Raw genomic sequence first — 21,560 nt, 5'->3', positions numbered from 1 at the left:
CTAAAATGATCTTGAGTTTCATTTCCAGGTTGGGAAAAAGGCAACACCAGGATCACTCAAGCACTAGTTTTGGGATGTGGGGTAGATTGCTTTTTATCCAGAGGCCACAGTTGCTTTGGTGAACCCTGAATTTAAGAGAATATGAGCAACACTTTCCCATGTACGTGGATTAACTTAGCCTGTCAACATCCGCAGGTGTTCACATTCAAGAGTTTGTTGGCAGAGTCTTGGCATACTGTAAAGCATCTGCATCTCCAGTAGTCCAAAGCAAGGTAAGGCTACCAGGAGCTAACTTTGTGTTGGGAACTGCCTGGCAACATTCCCTTCCCACTGCAGCCAAAGCCTGCCCTCATACAGGAGCCAGACCCAATGTGCCCATCCTCCCAGGTCTGATATATCAATCTATCTCACTTTCCACAACTGCTTTGTATTTATCAATGAAACATGGCCTTTTGGGTGGCTGAAACCAGGTCTTAAGCATATTATTTTTTTCAGCTAAGCTACAGAACACAGTGTGTAAAGGCAAATCTTGTGTGCGCAACACACTTTTCTTTGCATCCAGTGTTGTGTTGAGATCCAATGTGTCTACACTGCTGCCACATATTGTCTTGGAAGGTTTCCAGATATAAATACCCTGGCAAAGACTTTGCACTGTGCAAAATTCATGTGTAAGTACTTAGCTAAATTGCAAACATTTTTTGTTTGTGTTTGCCAGTGTTCCCATAGCTCTTTTGTACCTGAAGCATGAAAGGTTAGAATTGTTTCTTGTCTGAAGAGATGCCACTGGGCTTGGACTTTGCTTACAAAGCCATAGAAAAAAACATTTCTGCTTGCTAGCTGTATGCTGTGAAGAGGCATGAACTTGTGCCACTGTGATTTTTGCCAGTGAGAAGTCCATTTGTCTAACTTCCCATTCAGATTCATTCAGCTCATAACCATTCACTCTTCCTGACAAGCCTAAACCAGGCAGTCAGGGAGAGGTAAAAAGCAGAGGGACTACCATTTCCTTCCCACTGGTGAGAGATGAGGGAAGGTCTGACAAATACATTTTTAAATACATAAAAACCTGCAGCATTTGTGTTTTCTAACATTACCTCCATAAAATGAAAAAAATTCTTTAAATACCAGTGCCAAGAGCAGACCACATACCATGCTCATGGATCAGCAGTCACAGAGACAGCCAGTCCAAGCTGTGTGCAGCAGCTAATCACATTCCAAGAACCAGGGCTGACCAGGCAAGATACAGTCTCTGCAGCTGACATGACAGAACCAAATCCCACCTTGGAGAACAAACATATTCGCCAGCAAGGACAAGGAGACAAGGAGTCAACCACTCCTCTCGCAGCAGCAGCAGCTTCTGAGCATGGCTTAGCACTTCCAAAATGGGGATGAGTTAATAATTAAATCCCAAGATAACTGTAAGGTCAGTTTTACTTTGGTATCCAAGTATTTCTTACCTAAGTTGCAGCACTTACCTTTTTGTAAGCCTACCAACTAAATACAAAGAGGAGCAAAACAGCTTCAGCAAAGCTGATATGAGACACTTCCATTTATCTCTATCAAATTGCTTACCTATTTTACTTAATCTATGTACAAACATGTTTATTGCTAGAGAACCATGTGTATACAAGTTATCAAAACAAAATAAGTACATACACACTGTAGGAAACCCACACAATCACTGTATTATTTCTCAAGGAGCAGCATTATTATGTATGGGGCCCAAAAAAGGTGAGGAAAAGCTGTAAGCAAGCTGTAAGCAAGCAGTACTTCATCATCCACAGACCCTCACCCTTTTATTGTGGTAACCCAGGAGGAAAAGCCTCCAATGCATCTGAAGTATCTGCATTTTGTATACAATGTCAAGATGCAAGTTCTTCTGGCTCCTGATATATTAATTGGGAGACTTGGGTCCTGTTGTAGTCCTTAAAGCATCATGCAGCACAGGCTAGATTCCACAGCAATACATAGACACTCAGTCTGGAGCCTGAGGCCATGAGGTGGGCACCAGAGACAACTCAAGATCTGTGTGAAAGGAAGATGGAGCAAAGCACAACATCTCCATCCTGAATCATATGCCTTCAGATTCAAAGTTCTAGTGTCTGATATAAAAGAAAATTTTTCTTAGTAGGTAATAACTTTTCAAGCTAACTTTATTTTAGGTGGACTCCTAGATTTATGGGTGGTAGAACAATTTACACTAGTAGAAGGACTCATGTGATGGTAAATATATCAGCCACTAACTTCTCAGCTGTGAAGGACTTTACACTGCATGTAGATGTCTCTGGAATCCTAAAAGGAGACACCACAAATACACAAAGATGTAATAACCAGGAGTAAAATGTAAATAGATAGCTTATATCCTGTGTAACTATATAAAACCTGTTCTGTACAAGTGTTCATCTCTATATACAGAGCAAACACCAGATTCAAGAGAGGATAATGCGTTCAAATTACTTCCCAAGGAAATGAATGAGGAAATTCTTCTCATGTCATTACTGGTCTTATATTTGTGTTTGGTTTCTTTGAAGGAAAGACCCTTTGAAACCTCCTTATGATCTGTCTTGTCTACAGTACAGAGTCATATCTGGTGCATTTATCTTTGCCCCTACCCACTACTGAATGTGAAATTGGAAAGGAAGTTCCCAGCCTCCTGAAGTCAAGGAGCAATTCCTTTGCTTGTTCCACTCATGATCACGACCCATCATGACTGCTGCCAAGGCTACTAGTCTGTGTGCACATATTGAAATCATGGCTATGCACACCCAAAAATGAGATAATTCATGCAGCATCCTGACATCTGATCTTCACCACTGGTATTAGCAATACCATAAATTTAATTACATATCATGTGAAAAGTACTTCCTTCTGTCTAGTTTAAAGTGCTGCTCAGTACCTGCTAGGGTGTTCCTTGGTTTGGGGACAGCAAGGAGCCTGTTCCCTGCTCATCTTATCCATCACACATTCTTGATTTTTACTGTTGAAAACTCATCTAGCTCCTCCTACAACAGAGATCCATCTCTTTTCCAAATTCTTAACTCCCTATTTGATATACCCTTTTTGTGAGGGTCTATGAGGGCCTCCAGCGACTTCAGAATGCTTGTCTCAGTTTGCTCTGGTCCCCTTTATCTGATAGCTATGGATATTCTCTATCCTCCACTCCCTTTATTTTTCTGTGAGAAGCTCATGCTTTCTAGCTAGCCAGTGGTTTAGAGAAGAGATGGATTTTAATTGCCATGTCATTTTTTCTCTTAAAACCACAATTCATGCAATGATGTGAGAAGGTCATAAGTTTTTCAAGTGCCTCCCTAAGGTCTTTGTTAGGGGAAAGAGGCTTTTGCGAAAGGAAATAACAGGCTCAAATGCTTTTAAAGAAGAATTTTGTGTCTGAAGCCTCACTGCACTTCCTCATTGCAAGACGCCACCCTGTGATAATGACTCAAAGGCAGCATGAACCTCATGCCAATGTCACAGTGGAGCAAGCTTCAGGAGTAAATTGAATAGCTCACACGTACTTGTCATTTGTTGAAGGTCTGAGGCTGCGTTCTTCCTCCTGCAGCTTTCCCTGTTACCCTGTAATTAGGGCCATGATTGTTTCTGCAGTATCTCAGAACCTTGGGATGACTCTGGTGGGTGCCGCAGGTAGGAGGAGATTTAATGAGATATTCTGGGTTTTCAGTTACGCCCACGCCACCCCACTGAGGTCAGCCAAATACTTTGGTGTAATTACAGGCAAACTTGTAATGCTTCCTCCCCATAAACATTTTGCAATGTTTAAAATCAAACTGCTGTATTCACCCTTTACTGTCATAGGACATTGCCTGCAGGTACATACACCAGCACCAACACAAACAGGAAAGGCATTCTTTCCCAGAGCTTCTGCCTCTGCTCAAGGCCCAGCCAAAGGCTCTTCTTCAGTGTTCGTATTAGAATTTCCATGAGGAAATTTCATCCAATACTTAAAAGAAGAACTGAAATCTTCCTTGCCAGTTTACTATTTGGCAAGTCACCTGACCCAAAACACTCTGCCTCAAAAGATGGTAGAGATAAAAATTCTGATTTCACACTGAAATCTAATTTGTGGGAAATGCAAGGCAACAGTGCTGACTGGCTGCTTCAGTGGTCTCTTGGTATCTCCCTTTCCCACATCATCTATGCCAAGTGCAGGCAAGTTGACACAAAAGTGTAAAAAACTTTTTGGATGGCATATCAGGAGTCAGCTCATTCAAAATATGGACCACCTCTGGAATATGGTCTATTCAAATTGATAGAATTTTCTGCACTAAATACATGTTTTTATTCCTGTTACTTGAATTTTGGTGTGACTTGCTAGTCTGATGATTTATCTGTGATTTATCTGATTTATCTCAAATTTGTCCCAAGACTATATAAGACATCCAAAAAACAGCTGAAGGAAGCTAGTGCTTTACACTTCAGAGGGACAACCTCTTAACTAAGCAGCAATGGCATTGCTTTCTATTGTCAATTAGTCTGCCATCTCCTCACTGGCACAAGAATTAGACTACATGATTAAAATAAAAATCTAGAAGGAATCTGGCAAGTCCTTTCTTCTGAATGGATGGTTCTCCAAGGAAAGCCTTCCTATTTTTAAGGCTAAGGCAGTTTTCAGAAGAGGCTTACAGGGAAACATTTTTGTGGCCTGTGGCAGGGTATTATTTTAGTAGCTAGTAATAAGCAATAAAATGTGGCCAGGAAAAGACATCTATCTACCAGAGCTGGAATGCAAAACAAAACAACATCTAAGTCAGGGGAGTATAAGGAGATTTGCTTCTTTCATTGTTTTAATTTGATTGTTTTATGTACTGCCACATAATAGCACAGGATGAAGTGGAGCAGCAACACTTCAGTGGAAAAATTAATGAAATGGCCAAGTTAAAGAAAGGGTCAGTAGTCCTCAACTGATGCCTCTTCAGACAGCTGGAAAATGCAGAGATTTGAACCAAGAATGTTAATATATCCATGGAGAATACAGGTAGTTTTTTTGTTAAACACATTGCTTCTTCTAATGTTTGCCCTGGCTATTTTGTTTGTTTGTTTCCTTACAGATGTATGATTGCTAATTTCTACACATGTCTGTAGAGTGACAACTTCAAAACTAAAGGTTATCACACAGTATGCTCCTGAATTCCACAAGTCTCTGGTGCCACAGGCTGGTGGAGATCAAGCTCAGTTTCCTATAAATCACAAGACGGAGTTGTGACTCAGTACACAACCAACAGGGCCATCCACATGCTCTCTCCTGTCACATAGCAGTCCCTGTATTTATTGTCTTTTTCTACACTTTTCAACATTAAAAATGCATCACTGAGCAAACTGGAACTTCAGAGGTTTCACTAGCTGGATGCAACACTGAGAAAGCCAGGAAGTTTGTTCTTTACCTGCAGGGGAAGAAAAACCTTTTGCACACCACATTCCAGTAGACCATTCACACTCTCTCCCTAGTCAGAAAACTGACATTCATTCACATGCTGCTGTGGTGCCTAATCCACCACAACCTTTTGTACATTTCAGTGACAATAATTCCATTAAAATGCTCTTTCAATAGTTGAAGCTAAGTATAAGGCTAAGGCTGAAATGTGGTTTATGGTGTTTTTTCATTTGTAAGCAGGTGTTACTTCTAAACTGTCAGAAATTCATAGTCAACTTTTCAATTTCTTTTGTGATTTTTTTTATTGTTGTTTTGAAGAATGAAGAACAAGAGCCCTTCTTCATGTGAATTCTACCAATTCACAAAGTGGCACTTTCCTTCCCCTAAGGACAGAAGAAACATTCTCCAAAACAAAGAAAAAAACTGAGCCCAGATCTGGCAATGACACCTGTAAATCATCACAAAATTTACTGGTTTGTGGCTGTTCTGCAATAGACACTTCTTATTTGATGCAGGAACTACTTATAATCTGAACACTGGCTATAAGGATAATATCTGAAAAAGATACTAAGAGATTAAAGCAAAACCATCCAATGGAATTTATTTTGCATGTTAAGAAAAAATTAATGAGGCAGCTTCACTCTGTGTCTGAGTGATAAGCATGCTCATAACAGGAATATTCCCATGCCTCTCACCACACAAGAGCTCACGGCTTTAAATATATTCTTTTAATATCACACAATTCATACATAATGGATATGGGGAATATCATTCTTAGCTCATGTCAGACCTTGGAGACTGAACAATTTTAGTCAGCAGGCCCAGAAACTGAACCTGAAAAGCTCTTGCATGGCTTTTGTGGAACAGTTTGATGTCACTGCAAATACCAACAAAAATGAAAACTCCTCCCCTTCTATGGCCTATGTACATAAATAGCTGCCTAATACATAAAGGAAAAAACCAAAGGTCTTACAGACCCTACAGATTTCAAATGCTCAGGGGAGGCCCAAAAAATGCCTTCTTGGCACAGCTTAAATCTTTATACCCTACCCTAAGTTTTCACTTTCATCAATGGTAATTTCTGCATTTGATGACAAATCTCAACACTATTGATGGCAATGACTGCTTCTCTATTTCCAATGGAGTGATTTCAGATTTCAGATAAAACTGGAACATCTTAGTCATCTCAGTCAACATCTTGTCAATAAACTTCAGCCTTCAGACATCTATGTGAACTACAGATCAGGTAAGCAAGCAAATGCCTCTATTCAACCACAGTCCTGAATCTTGGATTAATTCAGGAACCTTTCAGCCAGATATTCACTTTGAGAATCAATACAGCAAACAACAAGAAATCTTTGGAAATCTTTTGGCAATGTACTGCTTCACTGAGTATATAAATACTCTTCTAGGTTTTGCAGAAGTCTACATTACCAAAGTTGATAAGGCAGTGATTAAAGAGCTAATTAGCAAAATGCTTAAGATGGTAGAAAATGAATAAAAAACTGCAGGTCAGAAATGTTGCCTCCAGGAAATTAAAAACCCATTTCTTGGCAAACAGTCAAGATTATAATATTGTTCCTTTATCTCAATGCACACTTTACTTTCTGTATCTCAATGTGCCTTCTACTTCTGGATGTACAATAGCAAGAGGAAGTCATCTTCACATGCTAATTTTAGCAGACCCAACAAACTGAGCATTTCTTATTTATTTGGCTTTGTAGAAAGCAAAAGGTTTTCCTTTGTGGAAAAGGCTTGTTTCTGCCTATTGAACTTCTGCTTCATGCCATTACTTTCACTAGTCCTTTTCTCATCAGCTGAGTGGGCTATAACTAGAAGAACCAAGTGAGGAAAATACAACTATGCAGCTTCTGCACAGCTGTGAACTAGCTCACTAGTGAAGAACTAATTTATAATGATCCCAGCAGATATCAGAAAGAACCAACCCTACTCCTCTGAGACATTCCTCAGAAGGAAACCAAAGACATGTATCATTTTACTGCTACAGGATGCACCAAGATGACAAAAATTGTGTGTAACCCTTCTTCAGGAGTGACGCCTACCTTGCACAGTTACTCATTTGGCTCACTTGGCAAATGCTTGCCTCTTGCATCCTTTCTCCATACCTTATCTCCAGAGCCTGTTTTCTGATGTCAAATCAAGGGAATGCTCCATGGCCTCTTTCTTCTCTGAATGCCCCCCAGGCACTCCAGGCAGACTTTGAGTGAGGCCAGTGCTGTCCATAGACTCGACACCATTCCCAGTGAGGAACCAAGCTCTTCCCACAAACCCAACAATTAGGTCCATCATGATTGTATATCTAGCTCTTGTGGATTATGCCTTTAAAGAAAAAAATCTATTTCAATATTACTTGTCCAAATTCATCTGAGTTTGCCCCAGACTTGGATAAAAAATGCAAAAAGGCAGGCTTTTTAATCCTTTCAATTAAAATCCTGAGCCAGGATTAACTTATTATAATTCATGACCTGAGCCCTGGTGCCTGGAACTTGCCCTGGGAAAGCAAGTAAGGCTGCCCTTACTTGGGACAGGTTTGTGCAGAGTGAAGAGCCTATAGAGTCCTTATCTCCTTCACAACATTCACTGATGAAAACTGAAAAATCAGTTCCACTAAAAGAGGCCTTCAATGCTTTCTATTTCCTGACAAGAATTCTGATCCTGCATCAGAATTTTCATCTAAAGTCTATTGCTCAAATTATTTCAACTGTGCTTTAAAAATAATAAAACCTTAAAAATACTAGAGCTGTGCTTTAAAAGTAATAAATAGACGTCAGTATTATGAATGTTGAGGAAAACTGACAAGGAATAGATGAAAAAATATTTGGAAAATCAAAATAGCAGCATTTTTCAAATAGTTCTACCTTGGACCACTGAAACCAGACAAGTAGTACTGTAAGGTACATCAGTAGTGTAAACCCTTGGGCCAAGTCTGTTGTCAGTTTGAAAAAATGGATCCTGCACAAGTCACGTTATATACTTGTGACTTGCTGCAATTACTGCGCCAACTTGAACAAGTCATTTAAGCATGTACCCGATCAAAAGCACATTTAGGAGCCTGATTGCCTACAGAAGGCAGAGAGTCAGTCTTTCAAGAACACCTCTGCACTTTGAACAAATGCCTTAAGCTAATTGCAGGATGTGGAAGCGAGAAGATAACGGGCTAATATATGTATGTCTCAAACACTGATAACCACACAGCAGTGGAGCCAACAATGGATTGTTGGTAGTGCCAGCCAGTTACCAACCATGATTGGAGAAAGGGGCCAAATGGAAGTAGGGCAGTGCCTTTCTGGCACAAGTGTCCTTGTTCTGGCTCCCAGAGTTAGCACAATAGAGTACAGCTGAGGCACAGGAGTGATGCTGATGAGCCACCACGGAATGTAAGGGGGGATCAAGAGTACCCAAGATCCCCGAAGCCCCCCAACCAATTTCCACAAAGGTCAAAAATAATGGGCTGCACATGATAACTCATTTGCATAGAGAGTGACGAACTTAGCTCCAGTGCATGGAAACTTCACTATAAAAAGGTCAACAAAGCCTGGACACACATGTGTGTTTCAGGGGCCTGCATACCTGTCAGCTGGATTGATGCTGGAACCAGGACTGGTGGTACTGCCCTCTTCCTTTCTGTTCATTCTCTCTCATCCTCTTTAATCCTCTCTCTCTCTCTCTCTCTCTCTCAGTCCCTCTCATCCTAGCCCTTTATCAAAACCCACTGCCCCATGTTTATATAGGAGGTCAGGGATTACCATACACATTTCCATGCCAAATGTGTAATTTATTGTTAAAACTTTGTAAGCTTTTTCAGGCACTCTTACTTTTGTCATTCCTTCCGACCACAAGGACCTATGATCCTTGGGAGCTCCCTTCTGTGTAAGGGTGGGATGCCACACAGGACCCATTAAAATGGAAGTACACAATAAATCAGTGATCTAGCTCTGGCTACGCATAAATATTTACACTTTTCCTTGAATGGACACTTGCCTTGAATTAAATATTCCTAGTTAACCAGCCATGCTTATTCGTTTTATTTTAATATTAAACCACACAATGCAGGCTGGGGACTCCAGCAAATACTAGGACCAAGATTAACAAAAAAAATCATAATGTTATTACAGAGAAGCAATAAACAACAATTTTCATAAATTTTATGAACACTATGAATGCTCAAAGAATATTGAAGTGTGATTTTCCTGTTTTGAATAATTTTAGTATATTATTTACTTGGAGTTATTTTAAAATGCTGATACTAATGGGGTAGGAGAGGCAGGAGGGGAGGGATACTAAAAATAATGGTAGAGGTGTGTGAGGGTAATGTGTGCAAGTACCAACTTGCAGGCATACACAGGTTTGCGCACAGGTAGTTATGCTAAATATCCATGAAAATTGATCTAAAACACCATCAGGGGAAGGGATTTGTATGCACAGCAAGCTGCTGTATCAGGATTATGAATGTTGATGTCAGTTTGAACAAATGGATCCTGCACAGTTCACTCTATGTATTAAATCAGGATTAATACCTCTGGATTTTGGAAGTCAAAAATATAAACCAAACATGTATCTGTCTAGTTTGGGTGGCCACCTGAAATTAGGTATATTATACAGGTGTCCTACTAGAGAAACCAAGGTGAGCCTGAAGAAGAGCATTTATTTGTTCACCTAACACATGAATGGAAAATGAGGGGACGATTTGTGCGGGAGCATTGACCTGCCACTGATCAATTAGGAACTAATCTTCTTCCTTTTAAAAAGAGCACACATACACACCCCAAGTAGGGTATTTGTGATTTATTTTGCCAGTCCTTGAATTAACAGGCCACTGCATAATTCTGGAGATGGAAAAAAAACATCAACCTTAGCAGGCTGGATTTTTGGTACAATTCCAGCTTGTTTTTAGATTTCCTAACTGGCTTTGGCAGATCTGAGCAAAGAATTGCAGTGACAGAGTCCCTTCAGCATTTGTGTTCATAGCATCAATCTGCCGTTCACAGTTTAACTCTTGACAAGCCTTTGCCCATTGTCTCAGTGACAGGGGCCAAACTAAAACCCAGGACTCAAGCTATTCACATCAAGATCCAACTGTTTTCAGCTTGCTTCACTGCTTTTAGCCTGGGAGAAGTACAGTTCTGAATCTAGGTTAAGAATAGCTACCTTCCTGGTTTAAAGCTATTTAAGGAATTTCTAGTATACAAGGTCTGTATGTATAAATATTAAAAAGGGACAAAAAAACCCTGAAAAATTCATGCTTTTTTTAAGAAAACAGCAGACCTACAGCAATGTGTAGGTGGATCTAATACATCTGATACTGCTCCCAGAAGGAAGTCTACGTTATTCTTAGAAATGGGATTGCACGCTAAGTAACCTCTGATAGCTCCAGGTCAAATGTAACCTACAATAGTATTTTGAAGCTTACTAAGAAAATGAAGACCCTCTCTACTTTCTGCATTATAGTCATCCTGAATCAAAAATAAAAATTTGTTTGTCTACTAAATCAGTCATTCCCCCACTCACTCCACAAGCCCTTGCCCAAACCGAATTCTCTTATACAATTCAGGAAGATAGAATGCCTTGTTGTCAACATTTGGGTAACCCTGTCTACTGTTCTCAGCACTCTGAAACTGGTGGTGGTTACACCACAAAGCAAATACCTTCTGTACAGAAGAACCGGACACAGGGTACATAAGGACCAGAAACTGGAAAACCAATGTAGTGTTCATTTAATGGGCAGAAAATGTTCAAGTCCACAAAGGCAAAAGCTCTCCTCTCCTCTCCTCTCCTCTCCTCTCCTCTCCTCTCCTCTCCTCTCCTCTCCTCTCCTCTCCTCTCCTCTCCTCTCCTCTCCTCTCCTCTCCTCTCCTCTCCTCTCCTCTCCTCTCCTCTCCTCTCCTCTCCTCTCCTCTCCTCTCCTCTCCTCTCCTCTCCTCTCCTCTCCTCCCCTTCCACTTCCCCTTCCCCTTCCCGTCCTCCTCCTCCTCCTCCTCCTCCTCCTCCTCCTTCTTCTCTCTATTTTTTTATCACCCTCTAGGGTGGTTTTGACAACATCAACACAATACTTCAGGTTAATTCAAGTTAACAGTGTATGCATGAGAGGCTGGCACATAGAGCTTGAGACTGGTTCAAAAGTCACTCACCTTCCACTACCACATTTGCAGGTTTTGAATAGGCTGTGCCCAAACTGTTCTTGGCTACACAACGATACTGTCCTGCATCTTCTCTCTGAACATTGTGTATCCTTAAATTCCCAGAATCGAGGACAGCAATGCGAGCAGTCTCCTGCCGGAGGAAGGAGCCATTGAGGTGAGGACTCTATATGCAGGCTGCACACAAACAGCATCAAAAATCTGTTTACAAAGTTTGGGCTTACATGCATGAACACCACCCATGTCCTACAACTCAAGGATTTGGGGCCAGCTCTTCCTGCTCATGACATGACACATTCACCCATTGCTATTTTTGCAGATCAGTGAATTATAGCTTGAAAGAGCTCCTATTTAAGAGAACACTCACAAGTGCTTTCCTCAAGAGTTGTCCATACTTAGCAGTGACAAGCATATATCACATAAAATATAGATACACAGAGAACATTTGGTTCATATGTAGAATCATTGCAAATGAAGATATTTATGAGATGAGCCCTGGATTTTCCAAATGCTTCCTTTCTAGCTACTAGAATTTACAAATACTATAACTAATGCTAATATTTAACACAGTACCTTTAGCAAATAATTATTATTACTGAAAACCATTCATACTCACCTTTACAACTGTTTCTCCTTTGACCCATGAAACAGAAGGTTTTGGATTCCCCATTGTAGTGCATGGAAGAACAGCCTTTAATCCTTCTATTATTTCCACATTTACAGGTGGACGGGTTATTTTGGGTCCTAAAATTTTTAAAGCCAAAAATTAAAGTTGGGATGAAGCTACAAGATAATAGAACAAGACAAATTCAGAAATCACATGCACAAATCTGCTACTTTATTCTGTATGTTGCTGAAAGATAAAGCATTCTTTCTTGGTTTTGAAGTTATTTGGTAAGAAAGAACTTTCTTCAGCACAGCATTCAGTTAAAAAAGCTGCAAAAGCAGCTAACTTGCATGGGTTATTTGTTTTCCTGAGCAGAGTTTGACAGTCATTTGAATTAGGGCCTGGGCTAAAATCCAAATTCAGATAAGAGTATTTCCAGTATTGAAGAATGTTAGCATTCCAGGTTCTGACATTTTTCACTGTGTAAACAATGTCTTGTCTCAAAGCTCAGATCTGAATTGAATTGATTTTGAAAGAGTTTTAACTCAGGCTTGCCTCTAGCTCAACAAGAAGGGTGTGTAAATGCAATTAATATCCTTAACTGAAGGATTTATAACTATGCTAGTGAAAAGGACAATCAAGCCTTAAAGAAAACACAATCAAACTCCCTTAAAGTTAATCAGGGATAAATTTAAATTCATTTTACTGAAAGAACACAGTCTGCCTTAGTCTGAGCTGAGAGTATAAAGGATTATTATATTAGTATTTTGGGAGATCTGACATTTTGAGGCCCTTGCATGATAATGAACCAGCAGAAAAACGACTTTCAGAGAGCATCTCCTGGCCACCACCTGCAAGTGACTAGGATGATGTAGAGTTCCAGTATTACCGGACCCTGAGGGTCATCTCATTAGCACAGACAAATCCTTTCCTACAAACAGATGCTTTAGCCAGAATATACCTCCTCTGCTTTTTAAAGTGCTTGTGTAAATAACTCTAGCCATGTGAGTCCAGCTTTGCTGAGTTTGGCACGTATGTAGCTCTCTGCAAGAGCAAATCTTTTGCCATCCATGTGGAATGATGAGATTTACAACACGATGTTCCAGAACATTCAATACTGCTATTCAGAGCATCTGAATATAATCTAGTTGATTTTTGCCATCCTCAGGAAGAAATCTGTATAGTGAAATTTTACAATTAAAATTCACCAGGGACTTATGCAGTATTGTCACAGAGGACTAATCTATCAAATTCTTTTACAGATTTTTGCACAAAGGGCATTCTTCAAAGCATCCATTTTTTCTTCTGATCTTAGAACAAATGTGTGTTATTCAAAGTAAATAATCACAACTGCATTAAGTTATGATCCCATATGCCATGTCTCTGACTGAAAGAACTGCACCCATCTTCCCAAGAACCAAGAATGGGTTTGCCCTGAACATGGATCCCCAGGTGCCATAGATGGGAGTCTGCTCAGGCTTTTGATTAAACACTCACATGGCATCAGGAAGAAATTGCATTTCCACTTACGCATTTTCACCTGGAGAGCCCCACAGCTCTGTGCAGCTGCACCAACTCCATTATCTGCTGTGCAGCAGTACACCCCATCATCACTGTCCTCCACGCTCAGGATGGTCAGCAGCTGCCCATTCCTCTGGATGCTGTACCGTGTGTCAAACAGCCTGCAGGGCAGAGCATGGATTGTCAGGGACAGCCAGGGACAGAGAAAGGGAATTGCATTTGAATATGCAGACTGCTGATGCCACTACAAATGGCAATAAGTTCTACCTCTGATTTTCAACCCACAAGCAGAAGGGAAGGCGCTGAAAATGTTGAGTTCTGAATTAGGATTCAGGTTTTCACTAGACCATACAGTTCCAGACTGTCACTAGTGTAGTGGCAATTCTTCCGCCCCACAGACATTGGTAAAATCAGTAGGCTCATGTTTGGGGTTTTTACTGGCCAAGGACAGGCATGAGCACAAATAATCAGTTCCAGCCAGGTCCTGGTTTAGGTATCATTGTTCAATGTAAGAGAAAGATGCTTACATAGGATCTAGAGCTAGTTGAAATTGTTTAAAGAAACCTTCTTCAGGAAAAACAAAACAAAACAAATCAAAAAACGGGGGTTTTTTTATTAAACCGATAAATATTATGGAAATATTTTTAAGGTAAACCAAAGACCATGAACTTTTGTGTCTACATCCTGGAGTAGTTTTGTCTATTTGTTTTGCAAAAAAAACACCAAACAAACAAACAAGCAAAGAAATGTGCTGAAGCCATCTGCAAGCTAGAGGATTCAAGGATAGCTATGGTTTAATGACAGCAGGCTTTAACCCAGATATTTCAGAGAACTGCAGAAAGCCCTGAAGCTGGATCAACAAAAATACGGGATATTGTAACAAAGTATGTGGGCCAAAGACCAATTTCATATGTGAGCATGACAAGAGAAGTGTGGTATGTGAGTAGGGAGGATATGTGGAGTCAAGTGGGAGAGCCAAGGAAATCAGAAAAAAAGCTGATGAGAAATCAGAGAGCTGAGGTATTGATCTTCATTGCAAAGCTATGATAAAAATAAAGAAATACTATAAATAAAACACAAAGAAATTAACTATTTGTAGTGTCTATTTTCACATCTTTGTTGATGCTTTCAGGAAGCACCTTCATGCAATTGGACTTTGATTTTATGAACAGTGGAAAAAGTGTTGGGACCTGAGGATTTTATCCCAAGCAATCACAAGTATCTGACCACTACATATGTCAAGTTTTGTCATTTACTGTTAAAAATTGTACAGTAGTCATTAACTAATCTGAATGTACCATTATGATGGCTTAGAGATTATTTCCTTTCAACAGCATTTCACCACTCAGTATTACATCTCCCTCCTCTTTTCCAACTTGGGAAGAAAGAGTGCCATGAAGTTATCCACAGTGTAAAAGACATGCTGTCTCTGTCCCCTTCTTGTCCTAAGGAAGGCTCATTGTGGGCAGCCCTGTTCTGGACGACAGGCCAGGTAACCATTTCACTCAGCACAGGGCACCTGCTGGTTTACTTGCACAAGTTTTGATGTCAAAAGGAAAGGCACATCCAGAAGACTAGCGCTGACTATTCTCTGCACTGGCTCTATTCTCATTGAAGTTCAAAGTTTACATACTGTTTTGTTTTGCAGGTTAATCTTGCTGTCTGTCCAGGATGCTGGAACCTTGGCAGGATAAGAAAATTTTGGAAATGAAATAACTGATATTAATTGCTTTCAATTACTAGACCCTTTGGAGTTTGATACACACATACACACACACACACACACACAGGGGAACAGAAATACATTTAGAGAGGGTTTTTTCAGAAAAAAGTGTCTTCTGATCTGATGCTTTCCAGTGTACAAATACTTTCATCTGAGTTTTTAGAAAGCAACAAATATATTCATATTTGTTTTCCTCTGTCTTTGGTCTGAGCTTTTGTATCCAGCAGTACTGAATATTAATGCCTTGTGAAACGAAACGCTGTTACTAATGCTGCTTCAGAAGTCCCTGTAAACGAATGAAGCACCTGAGCTCTATGGCCTTACCAGAAGAGATGATTTTATCTGTATTTTCCATTTTGGTCAAAGCACTGTGTCTCAGAGACAGAGTGGAATGGCTTTAAGAATGATGTGTTTGGCCTCTGGAAGAGGGGATTGAGGTTGATAAATGATCTACATTTCAAACTACCTTAGAACACAGGGAAAAATTATAATCTTAAAGACATGGAAAGAGAAAGACATAGTCCTTCATGGATGGCTTTCTCTCCCTGCTTTGATTTTCAATCATGATGTCACCGATGGGGAAGGAATTAGGAGAAAGGTGACGTGATTTGGAAATAACATCCATGGAAGTTCAGAACTTCATGCTGGAACAAAGTCAGGATCAGAAGATTAGGGCCAAATTTTGCTGAGATGGCCAACAATGAAAAAAAAAATTCTGAAGGCCTATATTAATATTTGTAACTTTCTGCTTTGTCCTACTCTAAAGCAGTTTTCCAAGCAGTGAGACCTCCTTCTGCTGCGGACTTATTTGAGCCTCCTATGCCAGTGGTTCAAAACCTTTTTAGATGTTTAACCACAACAGTGAGAACCATACTTCAGATGACCGTCTGCCCAATATGCACATCTCCTGTGGAGGCTAGATATTGACTATGTTACACAAAGTTATGTTGTGCTGCATTTTCCCTCACAGAGTAAGTCACTTACAGCCGTTTAGAATGAGAAACTGATGTGAAGCCATGTGGCAGATGTAATGTGATTTGAGAGCTAGAAGATCGAGTACAGTTACTTTGTAGAAACCTGTCTACAGCAAAAGAGCAAAAACAATGGTAGCGACTTCCACAACACGTTTCCACACTTCCAGAAGGCTGTCTTCTTTGTTGACATCTTGATGCCTGCTTGTTAACGTCTGACGGTGCAAAACAATGAGAAGACAATTTCCAGATCCAGAACTAGAAGCAAAGAATGGCACAGCGCAACCCCTCTCATGCAAAGATTCCAAGAACATTGAGACAGACAACAAACCCTGCTAAGCTCCTTTTAAATATTATACAGCATTCTCCTCCTTCATAAATGGATGAACTGAGGAAGAAAGCACATTGAATTGTCTGAAGCTGGAGAGAAAACTCCTTACAGCAGAAACCAACTCTCTGCAAACTCAAATGTGTGAAGGTGCAAGAGCAATGACAAGTGCTCTTACCATTCCCTCAGAAATACAGAACCCTAGATAATTACAGCCATTTATTCTCTCTCTTGCCACAGAGCAATTTTTTTATTTCCAGATATCTCCTGTATCATGAAAAGAAGCACTGTCAATTTTGGCAGAAGGTGCTGGTGAGGGCTGGGGCTGCTCCCTACCTGATGGGAATGCTGTTGCGTGTCCATGTAATCTCTGGCTCAGGATATGACTCCACTACACAGACAAACTTGGCAACATCTTCTACCAGGGCATCCACTGTTTCCAGAGGAGTGCTGATCAAGGGAGCTGTGTGAAGAAGAGAAAATGAGAACATCTTCTGGTGCCTACCGGAGAGTGTTACATAGCCTACCAAACACCTTTGGTGGAGGGAGCCATGTCCCTGCAGGGTCACTCAATGGCATTTTCCCTAGAGGTCTTAACATAAGATGCAAAACAGAGCAAACCAAGCTCCCACAAGCTCAGTGCATTCTGTGTTTCTGACCCACCTCTTCCTCAAGACTCACAACAACAGGTGAGCATACTGCAAGGACAGAGGTGAGGATGTCCCACTGCCATAAGGGTGGCATGGCATAGGCTGGAAGTGCAAGGAGCAGCACAAAAATTGAAGCCAAGCTGACCTGCCCCTGGAGTGGGAAGAGTGCCTCCTTATTAGTGCAGGAGATGTGGGCTTTTTTGTCAATATTACAGGATTTATTCACTCAACTATTTCTCTTTAAAGAAAAAAAAATAGCAACAAAAAAAACCTGTTATATACAAACACCAATCCAATTATACAGCACTATATTTTTCTAAGCCAGGCTCACAAAGACCATTCAGGTCATTTAGATTTGTGTCATGTCTAGCACCCATTCTCATTTTCTCACATTTTCTAACCAAGAAGCATGAGGGTTAGAAGTTTGATAGCTATGTCTAATGTTTATTATCATAAATCTGTAGTCATACATTAGTTGAATGTATCTTTAGAAACATTTGCCATCGCTCTGGTGAAAGACTTGAAGCACAGCTGGAAGGGATCAAAGCATAAGCCTAGCCACTCACTTTCCCTGCTCATGTTATTCCCTGCTCATGTTATTCATTGCAGCCACTGCCTTCAAAAACACTTGAATGTCTTGACCAATGGCTGCAAGAGACACGCATCCATATTGGTTGGACTGGATTTCACTGACAACTGTGTTGAGATAAACTAGTTTTTTCTATATTCCTGAAATACTACCTTGAAAATACATCATGGATTCAGGAGTCTTCCTGTTCCTCACTGAGCATAGCAGTTTCTGGCCCATTATTTTTTCACAGAGAATCCCAACTGCTGTGTATCTACTGGCCCTCCATAGTACAAAGAGATTCAAATTCAGGCAAAAAATAAACAATATCCATTTTACCGTTCCCTCCTTAAGGAATGGGCAAAAGAGAAGACATTCAGATTTAAGAGACTGAGAATAATAGAAAGTCAATATCTTAATCCTTTTTCAATTTACATGGAAGTCAAAATTAGAATGTTTTTGGAGTTCTGCTGGAATGAAGCTAGAGGAAGAAATTATCAGCTTCCACTGTCAAGTTTATGTAAAACTAAACGCTTTTGACACTTGATTAGAATGAATCTGCCTCAATAATATTTCTAGACTGTATGACTTTGGATCGTATCATTGATTAACAATAACAACTATACTTATGTAAATCTCAAAACAACATCTCAGATAGCTCTAAAAGGTCATATGGATGAAACTTCAATTAGAACAAGTCTGTGACGAGTTCATTCTTTAAGATCACTGCTTCAAATTGTATCATGCATCACTTTCGGTGATGATGCATGACCATTTATTCGGTCATTTTGGGTCATATTAAACAGATATAATCATCTGTATTATTCCCCAGATGAATCCCACACCAAATGGAAGACTTCTATAAAGTCTTCATTTTCCTACTGAAGGATGTCTTAGGAAAATAACCCCCACCAATGGTTATCCTCTCTGCTTTAAATGAAACATTGCTATTTTGTGGCAAAGTTTATTGGGGTTTAATGGCATTAACCCCAGAGTTTTGCAATCTAATTTTATATAGTACAGTTTTGTTGCTGTTGTCCACATTCCTCAATCTCTGGATGGATGCTTTTCTAACCCTAAGAAATGTAAATTTTTACAGTAATAATAATTCAAAACAACCAGTTTTATAACTGTTGTAACAGTAAACAAAGCCACTCCCACAAGTTATAAAGTTACATTTGTGCCAAGAGCTGGTATGCATAATGACAGTATTTTGCTCTTTGGGCAAATAAGACCTGTCAGGTTTCTATATAAATAAATTCTCTAGAAACAGTTACATACTTTCAAGTGTGTCTTTTATTCAATAGATGACAGAATATTGCATAGACATGGTCTGACCTGGTTTTCCCTTTGGCTTTCCCTTTCAAAAGCCAAAATACAGATTTTTGGGCAGAATGAAGCCACGTGCTTCTAAGAAAATAGGGTCCAAACCGACAGCCCTACAGTAATAGAAAAAGAAATCATTTTAAAACTGCCTTCCCAATTCTACATCCTCAGAGAGCAACCATGACAGCAACAGGGATGTATAACTTTCTTTTATGCTCTTTTCACCTTTGTGATATTTAACCCAAGCAAGGACAGTGAGCAGTGGGACTTGCCGTCATTTTGTGAGACGGCAACAGAGTTCCGAAATGGCTGAGATGGTACTTACATCTAAAAGCTATTCAAACAGCTTGGATGCTGTTGCTAGTCCATGTTTTCTTCAGAAAGCTCTCTAAACTCATGATGTGTGCATTACCATATTTTAACATAGGAAAATAAAATTTGAACAATGTACGGACATATCTACCATCACATAGAAATGGAGCCAGGCCTTTCCATGTGCATATACTGGGCCTTTCTCATATTTTTAAGGTATCCTTGTGGCTTTAAATAAATTGAAAATAAATTAATCTATATATGTGTAAAGTCACACAGGTGCCATTTTTCTGGATGTCAGCTGTAGTTTCCCGAGATAGAAAAATGACCCAAGGCTGGTCACGGGACCATGAGAAAGCCAAATCGCCTTCTGTCCCCAGCTCACCAGGAGCTTCCAAATGTGTTGGCTTTGGATTTGGATTCACACTTTCGAAACCAGACCAAACAGGCAAACAAAACAATACAGAAAACAGAACCAGTCCCTCTCCAACACTGCAGACACCTGAAGAAACTGCAGTTCATATGGTAAAAAACAGCTCAGCTGTGATGTCCTAGAAAAGGCAATGTATCTCTTCATTACACTACGACACAGAAAAAAAATCTATCCCTGTCCTCTTTGTTTTTCTTGTCTCTCCACTACTACTTATCTTATCACAATATTCACAAACATTAAGTTCCCAAACTTACTTCAGCGCCTTACAAATATACCAATATTTTTATTTCAAAACATTTTTATAAAGACGACACATTAGTTCTCTTTTTTTTATTTTGGTAATAACCTGACTAACAATTGTAAAAGCATAGCCCTACAAGAGCAGCAATGTTGGCCTAACATGTGAATACTGGCATTCCCCTTAAGATTTCATTTTGTTTTCCTGAAGCTGCGAAGTCTCTAGTAAGCGTTGAATTTCAAAAGCTTTGAATTGTAAATCTGAATCACCGTTCAGAAAAAATTGTTGTCCACAGCTTTACCAAACATTACATCCAGAATGGTACCACAGTTGCGTTTTGTACCTCAAAGACTTCTCTAAACAGATTTTTTTACCAATTCTTTTGTCAGCTAAAAGTATGTAAGCATATGCCCATATGCATGTGTGTGCACAAGACAGGAAGAAGGTATGATAACTTCTGTGTTATATGCTATAACAAACAGTGCATATTTGTACATATATACGTATTCTTTGTAAAGACATCATAGATATTTATTTCTTTTGAAGCTTTATATACTTAAAAACCTACACAACAGATCTTGTGCTCTGCAGCAACTGGTGCTACCAGCCATTAACACTTCTGAGCTTCCTTTCACAGGAGAAATTTACATCCCACCCAAGCTGAACCCAAAGGTCTCCCCTGCCTATTACAATGGACTATTTGCTCTTCACAGACAAAGAATTCAATTCCAAACACAAATATGAGAATATTTTCTCTGCTATCCTTCTAAAAGCAGAGCAGTGACCATTGAAAGCAGGCCATTTTTGTCTTTTTTGGGAACACTACAGCACCACCCTCCCCACTGTTAGCAGGGACACCTTCCCCTTTGCAAAACCTCCTTCAGCAAATGGCAGAAGAAGAGCAGGGAAAAAGCAAACCTTTCAGAAGTGTCTCAGCCAAGCTGAGGGCTGCCAGGGTGAGGACGTGCACCAGGGGCACCTTCAGCAGGTCATTCATGTTTGATCCAGAAGGCATCCAGCTCCTTCAGGCAAGGCGTGCAGACTTCCCAGCCGGCTGCATTTCGGAAGCAGTGTTCAAGCAGAGCTTCTCAGCAAGTGACAGAGTGGGCTCTGAGGGATCTAAGTATAATCAGGAATTCTCCCACCCAGTGGTGGTGACGGACGTGGCCAGCTGGTGTGTATCCACTTTGGTCAGTGTGAAAGCGTGGGGCTCATGAAACAAGAGAAAGCAAATCCCTTCTGAATTCCTTCTAAGCAAACAGAGAACAGTACAATGGGCAATGCATTTCCAGGGCAGTACCCTACCCCAGTGTTGCAAAGTCATCAGACTTTTATT

The 21,560-nt window shown here is 40.1% G+C and overlaps 1 protein-coding gene across 5 annotated transcripts in view; it reads right to left on the bottom strand.

Moving 5' to 3' along the window:
* MUSK (muscle associated receptor tyrosine kinase) overlaps window positions 1-21,239 on the bottom strand; it is a 59,566-nt gene extending 38,327 nt beyond the window's left edge. For 4 of the 5 annotated variants that reach the window (XM_071424473.1, XM_071424474.1, XM_071424475.1 and 1 more), the window contains exons 1-5: window positions 21,143-21,239; window positions 17,034-17,160; window positions 13,685-13,836; window positions 12,164-12,291; window positions 11,539-11,680 (exon numbers count right to left, since the gene is read on the bottom strand). In XM_071424473.1, coding sequence (XP_071280574.1) covers window positions 11,539-11,680; window positions 12,164-12,291; window positions 13,685-13,836; window positions 17,034-17,160; window positions 21,143-21,239 — 646 coding nt within the window. Of the gene's footprint in view, window positions 1-11,362; window positions 11,401-11,538; window positions 11,681-12,163; window positions 12,292-13,684; window positions 13,837-17,033; window positions 17,161-21,142 lie in introns of all 5 variants that reach the window. The other variant, XM_071424478.1, reaches the window with a different exon arrangement.
* Window positions 21,240-21,560: the final 321 nt, after the last annotated feature.

The sequence above is a fragment of the Agelaius tricolor genome, unplaced genomic scaffold (genome assembly GCF_023055355.1).
Source record: "Agelaius tricolor isolate 1412-34295 unplaced genomic scaffold, bAgeTri1.0.p SCAF_4, whole genome shotgun sequence".
In the NCBI taxonomy this organism is placed as follows: Eukaryota; Metazoa; Chordata; class Aves; order Passeriformes; family Icteridae; genus Agelaius; species Agelaius tricolor.
The sequence above is the reverse complement of the archived record's forward strand: the minus strand, read 5'-3'. Positions and strand labels throughout refer to the sequence as shown.